This window comes from Megalobrama amblycephala, linkage group LG9, assembly GCF_018812025.1.
Source record: "Megalobrama amblycephala isolate DHTTF-2021 linkage group LG9, ASM1881202v1, whole genome shotgun sequence".
NCBI classification, from domain to species: Eukaryota; Metazoa; Chordata; class Actinopteri; order Cypriniformes; family Xenocyprididae; genus Megalobrama; species Megalobrama amblycephala.
This window is the reverse complement of record NC_063052.1, coordinates 43906573-43920802: the sequence shown is the minus strand read 5'-3', so window position 1 is coordinate 43920802 and position 14230 is coordinate 43906573. Positions and strand designations below refer to the sequence as shown.

General features: G+C 44.1%; 1 protein-coding gene across 2 annotated transcripts in view; it reads left to right on the top strand.

Moving 5' to 3' along the window:
- Positions 1–13449, top strand: part of LOC125276057 (lysine-specific histone demethylase 1B) — a 16073-nt gene extending 2624 nt beyond the window's left edge. The window contains exons 5-21 of one of the 2 annotated variants that reach the window (XM_048203476.1): positions 1456–1567; positions 2097–2210; positions 2286–2324; positions 2972–3149; positions 3677–3861; positions 4178–4348; positions 4593–4664; positions 6667–6801; positions 9267–9438; positions 9935–10062; positions 10471–10602; positions 10697–10771; positions 10861–10977; positions 11050–11175; positions 11417–11539; positions 11656–11808; positions 12309–13449. In XM_048203476.1, coding sequence (XP_048059433.1) covers positions 1456–1567; positions 2097–2210; positions 2286–2324; positions 2972–3149; positions 3677–3861; positions 4178–4348; positions 4593–4664; positions 6667–6801; positions 9267–9438; positions 9935–10062; positions 10471–10602; positions 10697–10771; positions 10861–10977; positions 11050–11175; positions 11417–11539; positions 11656–11808; positions 12309–12392 — 2116 coding nt within the window. In that variant the 3' untranslated portion in view covers positions 12393–13449. The remainder of the gene's footprint in view (positions 1–1455; positions 1568–2096; positions 2211–2285; positions 2325–2971; positions 3150–3676; positions 3862–4177; positions 4349–4592; positions 4665–6666; positions 6802–9266; positions 9439–9934; positions 10063–10470; positions 10603–10696; positions 10772–10860; positions 10978–11049; positions 11176–11416; positions 11540–11655; positions 11809–12308) is intronic. The other variant, XM_048203477.1, reaches the window with a different exon arrangement.
- The last annotated feature ends 781 nt before the right edge of the window (positions 13450–14230 follow it).

Sequence of the window (14230 nt, the reverse complement as noted above, 5' to 3'; positions counted from 1 at the left end):
ATCATCTGTCTGTTCTTCTGTCTGATCATCTGTCTGTTCTTCTGTCTGATCATCTGTCTGTTCTTCTGTCTGATCATCTGTCTGTTCTTCTGTCTGATCATCTGTCTGATCATCTGTCTGTTCTTCTGTCTGTTCTTCTGTCTGTTCTTCTGTCTGTTGATCTTCTGTCTGATCATCTGTCTGTTCTTCTGTCTGATCATCTGTCTGTTCTTCTGTCTGATCATCTGTCTGTTCTTCTGTCTGATCATCTGTCTGTTCTTCTGCATCATCTGTCTGTTCTTCTGTCTGATATCTGTCTGTTCTTCTGTCTGATCATCTGTCTGTTCTTCTGTCTGACGGATACGAGACGTTCTGTCTGATCATCTGTCTGTTCTTCTGATCATCTGTCTGTTCTTCTGTCTGATCATCTGTCTGTTCTTCTGTTTCATCTGGACCATCATCTGCAATGGATCATCTGTCTGTTCTTCTGTCTGATCATCTGTCTGATCTTCTGTCTGATCACTGTCTGATTATCTGTCTGTTCTTCTGTCTGATCATCTGTCTGTTCTTCTGTCTGATCATCTGTCTGTTCTTCTGTCTGATCATCTGTCTGATCATCTGTCTGTTCTTCTGTCTGATCATCTGTCTGTTCTTCTGTCTGATCATCTGTCTGTTCTTCTGTCTGATCATCTGTCTGTTCTTCTGTCTGATCATCTGTCTGATCATCTGTCTGATCATCTGTCTGATCATCTGTCTGTTCTTCTGTCTGATCATCTGTCTGTTCTTCTGTCTGATCATCTGTCTGTTCTTCTGTCTGATCATCTGTCTGTTCTTCTGTCTGATCATCTGTCTGATCATCTGTCTGATCATCTGTCTGTTCTTCTGTCTGATCATCTGTCTGATCATCTGTCTGTTCTTCTGTCTGATCATCTGTCTGTTCTTCTGTCTGATCATCTGTCTGATCATCTGTCTGATCATCTGTCTGATCTTCTGTCTGATCTTCTGTCTGATCATCTGTCTGATCATCTGTCTGTTCTTCTGTCTGATCATCTGTCTGTTCTTCTGTCTGTTCTTCTGTCTGATCATCTGTCTGATCATCTGTCTGATCATCTGTCTGATCTTCTGTCTGATCTTCTGTCTGATCATCTGTCTGATCATCTGTCTGATCATCTGTCTGTTCTTCTGTCTGATCATCTGTCTGATCATCTGTCTGTTCTTCTGTCTGATCATCTGTCTGTTCTTCTGTCTGATCATCTGTCTGATCATCTGTCTGTTCTTCTGTCTGATCATCTGTCTGTTCTTCTGTCTGATCATCTGTCTGTTCTTCTGTCTGTTCTTCTGTCTGATCATCTGTCTGATCTTCTGTCTGATCATCTGTCTGATCATCTGTCTGATCATCTGTCTGATCATCTGTCTGTTCTTCTGTCTGATCATCTGTCTGATCATCTGTCTGATCTTCTGTCTGTTCTTCTGCAGTCATAAAGACGGATATGAGACGTTCTCCTCGTGGAAGAGGGTTTGGACCAGCAATGGGAAGAGTGAACCCAGCCTCAAAGCGTTCATGGCCGACCAGCAGCTGCCCTACTGGGTGAGACCAGCGTCTGAGTAACCTAGACCAGCGTCTGCGTAGTCTACGTAACCTAGACCAGAGTCTACGTAACCTAGACCAGCGTCTGAGTAACCTAGACCAGCGTCTGAGTAACCTAGACCAGCGTCTGAGTAACCTAGACCAGAGTCTACGTAACCTAGACCAGAGTCTACGTAACCTAGACCAGCGTCTGAGTAACCTAGACCAGCGTCTGAGTAACCTAGACCAGAGTCTACGTAACCTAGACCATCGTCTGAGTAACCTAGACCATCGTCTGAGTAACCTAGACCAGCGTCTGAGTAACCTAGACCAGCGTCTGAGTAACCTAGACCAGAGTCTACGTAACCTAGACCAGCGTCTGAGTAACCTAGACCAGCGTCTGAGTAACCTAGACCAGCGTCTGAGTAACCTAGACCAGAGTCTACGTAACCTAGACCAGCGTCTGAGTAACCTAGACCACTAGAGTCTGTGGTCTCTGAGCTCAGTGCAGAAGTGTGGCTGTTAATCATGTGGTTTCTGTGTTTCTCAGGTTCAGTGCACTAAAGCAGACTGTAGAAAATGGCGTCAGCTGAGTAAAGAGACGCAGCTGACGGCCGCGCTGGCGTCATCGTACCGCTGCGGGATGAAGCTCAACAGTGTCAAAGTAAGAACACGTCATTCTCCTTCCCGTCGTGGAGCGTGTGCTGATCCTTCACGTGTTTGTGCTTTTGTTTTGCAGATCGAAGGATGTGATGCGTGTTCTCAGCCGGAGGATGTGGTAAAACATCATTTCATGTCTTGATGCGGTCGATCAGTGCTTCAGTGATTTTACACTGAACCGTACGACAGCGATGTCCTTAAATCAGGCAGAAGTGTATTAATATGACCATGATGTTCAGCAGTGTTCAGATCCATTAACATGATGAACAAAAACATTGTGCTCGACATACATAACTAGTCGACTAGCTATGAATTTTGATGGGATGCATGACCTTTGTCATCTACAACTAAAGACTGGGGAAGCGTTTCTTCCTTCCTTCTAAATTCATGTAGGAATATTGGAAACTGCTGGATTATATGATTAGTTGTATTTTATTGTTTGCGTTTAGAAGTGTTTATTTCCCATCAGCCATCAGAACAGACGTGACACACGAAATGAGATGCAAAGCTTTTTAATTCCGTGGAGGAAACAAGCTTCCGTAACCGATTCACCTTTAGCAGTGGAAAACCTGCAAATATCAGGGAATTTTAAAAATGTGATTTCCAGCCTGTAAAGCCATGGAAATGAGCAATGGCCAGTCCTGGCGTTTCTGTCGTACAAACACACGTTTCTGCTTTGCTGTGAAATGTCTGATGGTGTCTGAGTGCAGCAGTCTGATTGGTCAGGTGGTGTCGTCTCTGAATGATGATGTTGTTGTTGATCAGCGTGTGCTCGGTGTGGCGGACAGCTGGTGGCACTCCATGCTCATCCTGCCGCCGCTGTTTAAGGACAGTCCCGCCAGTCCGTTCCTCAGCGCTTACTACCCCGACTGCGTGGGCATGAGCCCGTCTGCTGCGCCTGGCAACCAGCGTCCGGAGCAACGGCGGGCAGCGCCGCCTCACAGTGAGTGTCATTCACTGGCCGTTAACTCTAATGAACAGAAGCACGTCTTTTCATAATCAACTCGCCAGCTTATTAAGAGATTTAGATTTCATGATGAACAAGCAAACCAGTGTCTATTTTGCTTCTCCAACACGTCCTCTTTCAGACTTAGTGGACAGAAAACATCCAAAATACACATTTAAGTGTTTGTTTTATTGCACTTCATGTGTAAAGGCAGAGAGTTTGAGTCAGAAATCACTTCAGCTGCTTCACACACACCAAACCTACAGGGTGTTTCTATATTCTGAAGGGTTGTTCATATATCATTCACCTGATTTATAGAACACTTCATTCCTCAAATCATGGTGAAAATGTATTTATTTCTGTCTGTTAACAGTATTTTATGGATAAAAGAGATATTTGAAATCCCAGAATTTTGAAAATGGTTTTTATCAGATCTCTGTTCTGGAAATGTATGAATATTAGTGCATTTTTAATTAGATAATGCCTCTGTGTGTGTGTGTGTGTGTGTGTGTGTGTGTGTGTAGTTCCCGGACTCTCGTCGTATTTCCAGCCCTTCTATCAGCCGAACGAGTGTGGGAAAGCCTTGTGCGTGAGACCCGACATGATGGAGCTGGATGAATTGTACGAGTTCCCAGAATTCTCCAGAGATCCCACGATGTATCTGGCGCTGAGGAACCTTGTGCTGGCGGCCTGGCACCGAGACTGTAAGGTGCGAACATCAGCGCTCAAGTGTTTGTAGTCTCGTACGCTGCTTTAGTTACAGGACCTTCAGGAGACACTCAGGAGTTTGAGGGTTAACTTCCTGTTCATTATCAGCCGCACCGAGGCTTCTTGGGTCAGAGCAGGTTTGGGCTTGTCTGAGTCTGTCAGGACAAGATAAACCCCAGAGAATCACTCACTAACTAGCTGTGTGTATCCGACACCTGCGGCGACTGACCCAGATGAACGGAAATCTGGTGTAAAGAGCTGTTGGATTGTCAAAGCTGCGTTGTTGACTTTGTGTTGTGTTTGCTGTTTTCGTGCAGGAGGTTCTGACGCCGCAGAAATGTGCTCCTCACGTGATCGTCCGCGGCCTGGTGCGCATCCGCTGCGTGCAGGAGCTGGAGCGAGTCCTGTACTTCATGACCCGGAAGGGCCTGATCAACACGGGAGCGCTGCAGATCAAATGGCCGCTGCTGCCCGAGTCACAGCACAACGTGAGTCATTCTGTTTGACAGGAATGAGTGAGAACGAGAATCACAAAATAACATCCCGACAGTCATGAGAATTCAAAGGGAAAATGTTTTTGATTGTAAATATTGTCACAGTGTAGAAATACTAGGGGTCATAACAGTTTACAGTAAACAAAGGAGAAGCAGTGCAGTGAAGTGCAAAAACCCTTTCTGTGTGAACGGCCCCCTGAATGACTTTAATGAAGTGTGTGTGTGTGTGTGTGAGCAGAAGGTGCTGGTCATCGGAGCCGGTGCTGCGGGTCTCGCTGCTGCTCGCCAGCTCCAGAACTTCGGCATGCAGGTACGACACACTAAACACACACACGCACACAAACCCACAGTAAACAAACATACACACATACACACACACATATAAACCCACACTAAACACGCTCTTGTTTTTCTGGATTAATGCTAACTGGTGAATAACCTTCTGAATTATCATTGCCACAGGTGTGTGTTTATCTGCATTATACAACGTCTTCACTCTGATCTACTTCTGTCTGTTTATATAAATAGTATATATTCCATTTGTATGTATATTATATATATTTCCTAAATGTATATTTATCTATTTGTAAAATATTACATACATAAACTACCAGTCAAAAGTTTGGAAATATTACTATTTTTTAATGTTTTTGAACGAAGTCTCTTATGCTCATTAAGGCTTCATTTATTTCATAATAAATACAGAAAAAAACAATAATATTGTGAAATATTATTACAATTTAAAATGATGGTTTTCTATTTTAATATACTTTAAAATACAATTTATTTCAGTGATCAAAGCTGAATTTTCAGCATCATTACTCCAGTCTTCAGTGTCACATGATCCTTCAGAAATCATTCTAATATGATGATTTATTATCAATGTTGGAAACAATGTTGCTTAATATTATTTTATAACCTGTGATACTTTTTCAGGATTCTTTGATGAATAAAAAGTTAAAAAAATATCAGCATTTATTTAAAATAGAAATCTTTTGTAACAATATACACTACCGTTCAAAAGTTTGGGGTCAGTCATTTTTTTTCTTTCTTTTTTTTGAAAGAAATTAATACTTTTATTCAGCACGGATGTGTTAAATTGATAAAAAGTGATAGTAAAGATTTATATTGTTAGAAAAGATTTATATTTTGAATAAATGCTGTTCTATTGAGAGTTTATTCAAAAACATTAAAAATAGTAATGTTTCCAAACTTTTGAAGGGTAGTGTGTGTATGTGTAATATATATATATATATATATATATATATATATATATAAATTATTGAATTTAGCGTTTCAATTAGACCCTTTTCCACAGGTGTATAAGATCAAGCATCTAGCCATGCGTTTACAAACGTTTATAAAAATAAATAAATAAATAAATAATAATAATAATAATAATGAAAAGGGTTGTTCAGCACTAGTGATAGATTGCCACTTTTGCAATAAGTCAGTTTGTGAAATTTCATCCCTGCTAAATATTCCAGTCAGCTGTAAGTGGTAATATTGAACAGTGTTTAGGAACAGCAGCAACTCCAGCAGAGGAACATGTAAAGTCACAGAGCAAAGCGGTTAGCGAGGGCCGAGGCACATGGAGTCGCCAAACACTCTGTTGATTCCACAGCTGAAGTATTTCAAACTTCCATCAACATTAATGTCACAAAAACTGTGCGGCGGGAGCTTGAGTGTGTTTCCATGGTGGAGCAGCTGTGTGTAAGCCTCACATCTCCAGGTACAGTGACAAGCGTGGGATGGACTGGAGTAAACTGGACTCTGGAGTGACGAATCACACTTCTCTGTTTGTCAGTCTGATGGGCGAGTCTGGGATTGGCGGATACCAGGAGAACGTCACCCGCCTGGCTGTAAAGTGTGCTGGAGGAGGGATGATGGAATGAGCAGTTTCTCTGGGAATGGGCTAGTGGAGGGAATCTTAATGCTTCAGCATACCAAATACATCGTGGACAACGCTACGCTTCCAACTCTGTGGGAACAGTTTGGTGAAGGCCCTTTCCTATCCCAGCATGACTGTGCTCCAGTACACACAGCAAGGTCCATAAACACATGGTTGGATGAGTTTGGTGTGGATGAACTTGACTGTCCCGCACAGAGCCCTGACCGCAACCCATCCAACACCACTGGGATGAGCTGGAGCAGAGATCGCGAGCCAGACCTTCTCGTTTTTAGTATTTTCTTAATTGTTTTTGTAATGATTATAACTTTTCAGTTAATTCTTCTGAGGCAGTCTGCTGGGTTGGTTGATGAGGGATTGAAAATGTAAAAACAATTGCCTCTGTTTTCTGATTGGTCATCAGGTGGTGGTTCTGGAGGCCAGGGAGCGAATCGGAGGCAGAGTTTGGGATGATGCGTCGTTGGGCATAACGGTCGGGCGTGGAGCTCAGATTGTGAACGGCTGCGTGAACAACCCCATCGCTCTGATGTGTGAACAGGTAACACACACACACACACACATATATATATATATATATACAGACGCATACACACACTCTCACATAAAGGTGCTGATCATATAATTAGAATATCATCAAAAAGTTGATTTATTTCACTAATTCCACTCAAAAAGTGAAACTTGTATACTATATTCATTCATTACACACAGACTGATATATTTCAAATGTTTGTTTCTTTTAATTTTGATGATTATAACTGACAGCTAAGGAAAATTCCAAATTCAGTATCTCAGAAAATTAGAACATTACTGAAGACCAATACAAAGAAAGGATTTTTAGAAATCTTGGCCAACTGAAAAGTATGAACATGAAAAGTATGAGCATGTACAGCACTCAATACTTAGTTGGGGCTCCTTTTGCCTGAATTACTGCAGCAATGCGGCGTGGCATGGAGTGGATCAGTCTGTGGCACTGCTCAGGTGTTATGAGAGCCTAGGTTTCTCTGATATACACCCTTTCCACCAGCACGAACTGGGTGCTAGTTCAGAGCTAGTGCTAGTGCCAGTTCGGAGTTGGTTCAACTGACGAGCCTTCTAAGAACCAGTTTGCCTTTTCACAGGCTTGAGAGCCAGCACAGAGCCAGGTCTTGTGTCACTGTATACGTCTCATATTTCACAGCAAAGCTAGCGCCGCAGCGGCAAACACAAACATACCAAGCTTGTTCGAGATGCATCGGCTTCTCGCATAGCGATCGGCGCATGACATCAAAGCACCGCGAGAACGATCCAAAAGCACAAGGAGTCATATGCTCTACAAACGCTCCCACGGACCCGCGGCACCCGCTGAATCGGTCCGCGCTGCTCCGATGCATCTTGAACGAGCCTTCCATCAACAATCGCGGATGTTTCACTACTGTTGATGCTCGTGGCTTTGCGAACCTACATCGGCATCCAAACATGGCTCACCGTAATTTGTATATAGACTGAGATTACAATTGAGCTGCTATTAGCTCGATTAGCTGCTATTTCAAAAATGGCGGTCACAAGTTTCTTGTTGGTCACGGTAACCCCGCCCCCAGCCCCTGATGCAAGCAGTTCTTACTTCTAGTCCAGCAATGTTTTGGTGCTACTTACGAACCACTTTTCCTGGTTCGGAGCTGGTGCTTTGTGTGTCGAAAGAGAAAGAACTGTTTTGAAACTAGGCTCTGGCTCCGAACCAGCACTCAAACTGCCTTGGTGGAAAAGGGGTAATAGTGGCCTTCAGCTCTTCTGCATTGTTGGGTCTGGCATATCGCATCTTCCTCTTCACAATACCCCATAGATTTTTGCTGGCCAGTTAAGAACAGGGATACCATGGTCCTTAAACCAGGTACTGGTAGCTTTGGCACTGTGTGCAGGTTTCAAGTCCTGTTGGAAAATGAAATCTGCATCTCCATAAAGTTGGTCAGCAGCAGGAAGCATGAAGTGCTCTAAAACCTCCTGGTATACGGCTGCGTTGACCTTGGACCTCAGAAAACACAGTGGACCAACACCAGCAGATGACATGGCACCCCAAACCATCACTGACTGTGGAAACTTTACACTGGACCTCAAGCATCGTGGATTGTGTGCCTCTCCTCTCTTCCTCCAGACTCTGGGACCCTGATTTCCAAAGGAAATGCAAAATTTACTTTCATCAGAGAACATAACTTTGGACCACTCAGCAGCAGTCCAGTCCTTTTTGTCTTTAGCCGCTTCTGACGCTGTCTGTTGTTCAAGAGTGGCTTGACACAAGGAATGCGACAGCTGAAACCCATGTCCTGCATACGTCTGTGCGTGGTGGTTCTTGAAGCACTGACTCCAGCTGCAGTCCACTCTTTGTGAATCTCCCCCACATTTTTGAATGGGTTTTGTTCCACAATCCTCTCCAGGGTGTGGTTATCCCTATTGCTTGTACACTTTTTTCTACCACATTTTTTCCTTCCCTTCGCCTCTCTATTATTAATGTGCTTGGACACAGAGCTCTGTGAACAGCCAGCCTCTTTTTCAATGACCTTTTGTGTCTTGCCCTCCTTGTGCAAGGTGTCAATGGTCGTGTTTTGGACAACTGTCAAGTCAGCAGTCTTCCCCATGATTGTGTAGCCTACAGAACTAGACTGAGAGACCATTTAAAGGCCTTTGCAGGTGTTTTGAGTTAATTAGCTGATTAGAGTGTGGCACCAGGTGTCTTCAATATTGAACCTTTTCACAATATTCTAATTCGGGTTATTACTGAATTTGGGATTTTCCTTAGTTGTCAGTTATAATCATCAAAATTAAAAGAAATAAACATTTGAAATATATCAGCCTGTGTGTAATGAATGAATATAATATACAAGTTTCACTTTTTGAATGGAATTAGTGAAATAAATCAACTTTTTGATGATATTCTAATTATATGACCAGCACCTGTATATATATATACATACACACACACACACACAGAGCTTGATCCAGTGTTAGTTGTGTATCGTGTGCTGTGTTCAGTTGGGTCTGCGGATGCACAAGTTGGGTGTGCGCTGTGAGCTGATCCAGGAGGGCGGACGCGTCACTGATCCGGCTCTGGACAAGCGCATGGACTTCCACTTTAATGCTGTTCTGGACGCTGTATCCGACTGGAGGAAAGACAAGTCCCAGTCCCAGGATGCACCACTGGGCGGTGAGACTCCTGTCATGTGATCTGTTCTGTCATATATGATCACGACAGCAGTTGTTATAGGTGACACACATGCGGTTTGATTTCTACTGAATGAATCCGGACAGGATATTCAATTCAGGCAGCTGGATGAGAGGAAAGATATATGAAATAATCAGAGAATAAGAAGAAATCATGCCTTCATTATCAAACTCCTGACTACTGTGAAACATATTTTACTGGACTGCACAGTTTCTAATAGACAATGTTTTTACTCTGAGATATTTAACTGGCATATTTTAAAAAGTATCACCTGAATTTTTTGGGGAAAAAAAAAAGTTTGTAAGACGAGGTACAACTTTTGTTATTCACATTGTTCTCTCCGTGAAAGATGCATTACAGCCCTTCTGCTTACATACTGTTAAAACATGATAAATAATAATAATAATAATAATGCAGTTGAGGGTGATTGTGTGAAACTGATGGGAGTTTGTTTGTTGTTATTGTGTCGGATGTTCAGAGAAGATTCAGGAAGTGTACAAGACGTTCCTGCAGGAGTCTGGACTTCACTTCACTGAGCTGGAGGAGAAAGTGCTGCACTTCCACCTCAGTAACCTGGAGTACGCCTGCGGGAGCACACTGGACCAGGTGTGTGTGTGTGTGTGTGTGTTTGAGTGTGTGTTTGAGTGTGTGAGAGAGTGTGTATGTGTGTGTGTGAGAGAGTGTGTATGTGTGTGTGTGAGAGAGTGTGTGTGTGAGTGTGTGTGTGTGTGTGTGTGTGTTTGAGTGTGTGTTTGAGTGTGTGAGAGAGTGTGTATGTGTGTGTGAGAGAGTGTGTGTGTGAGTGTGTGTGTGTGTGTGTTTGAGTGTGTGAGAGAGTGTGTGAGAGAGTGTGTATGTGTGTGTGTGTGTGTGTGTGTGTGTGTGTGTGAGTGTGTATGTGTGAGTGTGTGTGTGTGAGTGTGTGTGAGTGTGTGTGTGTGAGAGAGTGTGTGAGAGAGTGTGTGAGAGTGTGTCTCGAGCTGTAGTTCATCAGTGTGTGTGTGTGTGTGGCAGGTGTCGGCGCGCTCGTGGGATCATAACGAGTGTTTCGCTCAGTTCTCCGGCGATCACACGCTCTTCACTGACGGATACTCGTCTGTCCTGCACAATCTGGCTCAGGGACTGGACATCCGGCTCAATACCGCGGTACTTCAGCACACACACACACACACACACACACACACACTGCTGTTCTCCATCAGTATGGCTTCAGCCGCTCACAGTAAGTGTGTGTTTGCAGGTCCAGCATGTGGAATATTCTGGAGACGCAGTGAAGGTCACGTCCACCTGTGGCTCACACTGGAGCGCACAGAAGGTCTGAAGCATCACTAAACCTGCGTCTCTTCATCACGTTTCTCCCTTTGATCTTCACACTATAGTCACATGATATCCGTTGTGCTGTAGGTTCTGGTGACGGTGCCGCTGGCTCTGCTGCAGAAGAGCGTCATCTCCTTCACTCCTCCTCTGCCCGAGCGGAAGCTCAAAGCCATCCACAGTCTGGGAGCTGGAGTGATCGAGAAGGTGAGTGTGGAGTGAGTGTTTGTGAGGCGAAGTCTCGGCCGTGACGCTCACGCTGTCGTACCGCTGTTTCAGGTCGCCCTGCAGTTTCCCACACGCTTTTGGGACAGTAAAATCCAGGGAGCAGATTATTTCGGCCACGTCCCGCCCTGTCCGGAGAAGAGAGGCCTGTTCAGTGTGTTCTACGATATGCGTCCGCAGGTACGACAGAGTTTCTGCTCACGAATGACTACAAAACAGGGCTGCCATTTATGTTTGTTTTTGGTTTATGAAATGAGGTGATTAACCAGAAAATAATGATGGTCAAATTCAAGATTATATGAGATGTTTAGTTATATTTAGACTGGATTGTTCTTAGAGATTGACATTAAAGGCTGCTGTTACAACTGTATGTAACAACGTGTGTGTGTGTGTGTGTGTGTGTGTGTGTGTGTGTGTACAGGGTGAGGAGTGTGTACTGATGACGGTGATCACGGGCGAAGCTCTTGTGCTGGTCAGAGACCTTCAGGACACACAGGTGGTCAATCTGTGTATGAGCGTCCTCAGAGAACTCTTCCAGGAGCAGGTGAGCGTCAACATGAGCTACAGATTTCATCAGTGAACTTTGACCTGACGGGTCATCTGTGTTCTCGCTCTGGTGACGATCATCATGACTTGTATTGTTCTGATATTGTGCTGAAGGACGTTCCGGATCCGGTGAAGTACTTCGTGACTCACTGGAGCAAAGACTCGTGGTCTCAGATGTCCTACAGCTTCGTGAAGACGGGCGGCAGCGGCGAGGCCTATGACATCATCGCCGAAGACGTGCAAGGAAAGCTGTTCTTCGCTGGCGAGGTCAGACTTCCTGTCTGTATGTTTACGTCAGGTGCTCACGCAGTGACGAACTCTATTTCCCTGTGCTTCACAGCGAGTGGGAGAACCACGAGGACTGTCGAGTGCTTCAACATTTTATGAGTTATGGATCTGAACTGATCTGAATAATGACACTATTGTCGTCTGTAGAGCTGCTTTACTCCTGAATCTGAATTCATCAGTGATTCTGTTATTTTCCTGTTTATTACTGTGAAGCTGCTTTGAAACAAGTACAACTAAAACTACGAGACACAGGAAGAGTTGATAACTCTATTCATCGCTCTCTCACTGTCTCTGTTGAGTTATATTTTTTGACAGCTTTTGCCCCCTTCTCTCTTATATTTCTTTAACGTGTGTTCGGTGTCAGAAGCTGCCATGTTAGATTCGTTGTAAGAGCGGTCATAAAAATCTGTCTGAAACCACTTACTGACCAGATGATCATGTTCAGCATTGCTAACTAGTTTCTCTTTGATTCTCTGCAGGCCACAAACAGACACTTTCCTCAGACCGTGACGGGCGCGTATCTGAGCGGAGTGCGTGAGGCCAGCAAGATCGCAGCGCTGTAGAACCGCCTCACCGTCCAGAACCCTCCAGAACCGCCTCACCCTCTAGAACCCTCCAGAACCGCTTCACCCTCCAGAACCGTTTCACCCTCCAGAACCGCCTCACCCTCTAGAACCCTCCAGAACCGCCTCACCCTCCAGAACCGCTTCACCCTCCAGAACCGTTTCACCCTCCAGAACCCTCCAGAACCGCCTCACCCCCTAGAACCCTCCAGAACCCTCCAGAACCACCTCACCCTCCAGAACCGTTTCACCCTCCAGAACCGCCTCACCCTCTAGAACTCTCCAGAACCCTCCAGAACTGTTTCACCCTCCAGAACCCTCCAGAACCGCCTCACCCCCTAGAACCCTCCAGAACCCTCCAGAACTGTTTCACCCTCCAGAACCCTCCAGAACCGCCTCACCCTCTAGAATTCTCCAGAACCGCCTCACCCTCCAGCACCATCTTGCTCTCCAGAACCACCTCACCCTCTAGAACCGCCTCACTCTCCAGAACCATCTCACTCTCCAGAACCGCCTCACCCTCTAGAACCGTCTCGCCCTCCAGAACCGTTTCGCCCTCCAGAACCATCTCGCTCTCCAGAACCGCCTCGCCTTCAGAACCGCCTCGCCCTCCAGAACCGCCTCGCCCTCCAGAATCGCCTCGCCCTCCAGAACCGTCTCACCCTGCTGCAGCCCTGAAAGTCTGTGATCATTACAAGGTGGCCTGAAGACACACACACACACACACACACACACACACACTGTTTCCAATGATGTCAGATACACAAGTCTGTCTTTCTGCAGGTGTTTTATTAGCTGTATTTATGAACTTTCTTTTCACCTCTGACGGTTTTGAAGTTGTTAAACATCACAGTTCGACACCTTGTTATGAGCTGTAGTTTGTTTCGCTTCACAGCTGAAATGATATTGTGTTGATGTGATTCTCTGAATTCTGGGTTTTGTATGTTTATGTAAAGAGATGCACATGAAGCTTTATTCTGTAAATTTCATTTTGTCAGACACCTGTTCAAATTAATTATAGAAATATTTTGTTTAATTACACTTGTTTTGAATTACACTTGGCTCCATTTTTGTGTTATTATCCATCTTTGTTTTTCCTTTATCAAATGGTCTAAAAATATTAAAATGGTAAATTATTCTACAACTTTTTTGCCTTTTGATTCAGTTTATATCTGAGTTCAGGTGTTTCTGAAAAGTTGCAGTTATTCAGTCTCATTCTGAGGATGTTTGGGAACATTCACTTAATTTCTACACATAAAACATATTTTTACTAATTTAAAAAAAAAAATCATTTTAGAAGAGAAAAAAATTTTTTTTAAACCAGTGGTTCTCATCTAAAACCATAGAGTGCATTATTGAGTGCACTCATTCAATCCCATAATGGACCTCAATAACAAGTCTCGTCAGTAGGTGACGTCTGCAGCACTTCCAATGCAATATGTGAGTAAAAGCCCAAATTAAATCTGTTCCTCATATAAAGCGATTGAGTTTCGAGAAGATTTGGACTAAACCGCTCGATTCATGTGGATTCGTTTCACGATCTCTTGATGAACTTTTTGAAGCATCAAAGTGTTAGTTGTGTATCTGTCTATGGAGGGACAGAAACCTCTTGGATTTCATCAAAAAGATCTTTGTTTGTGTTTCGAAGATGAACTAAAGTCTTATGGGTCTGGAATGACATGAGTGTGAGTAAATGACAGAATTTTTATTTTGGGGTTTAAGCTTAGTCTCTTCTGTTTGGGAGACTCCTGGATGTCAGTTCAAACACTGTTCATTGTTCTGCAGTAAGAGAATAAAAGGCCTTTCTTGTGAAACAATACCATGATCAGTCCGCTAGA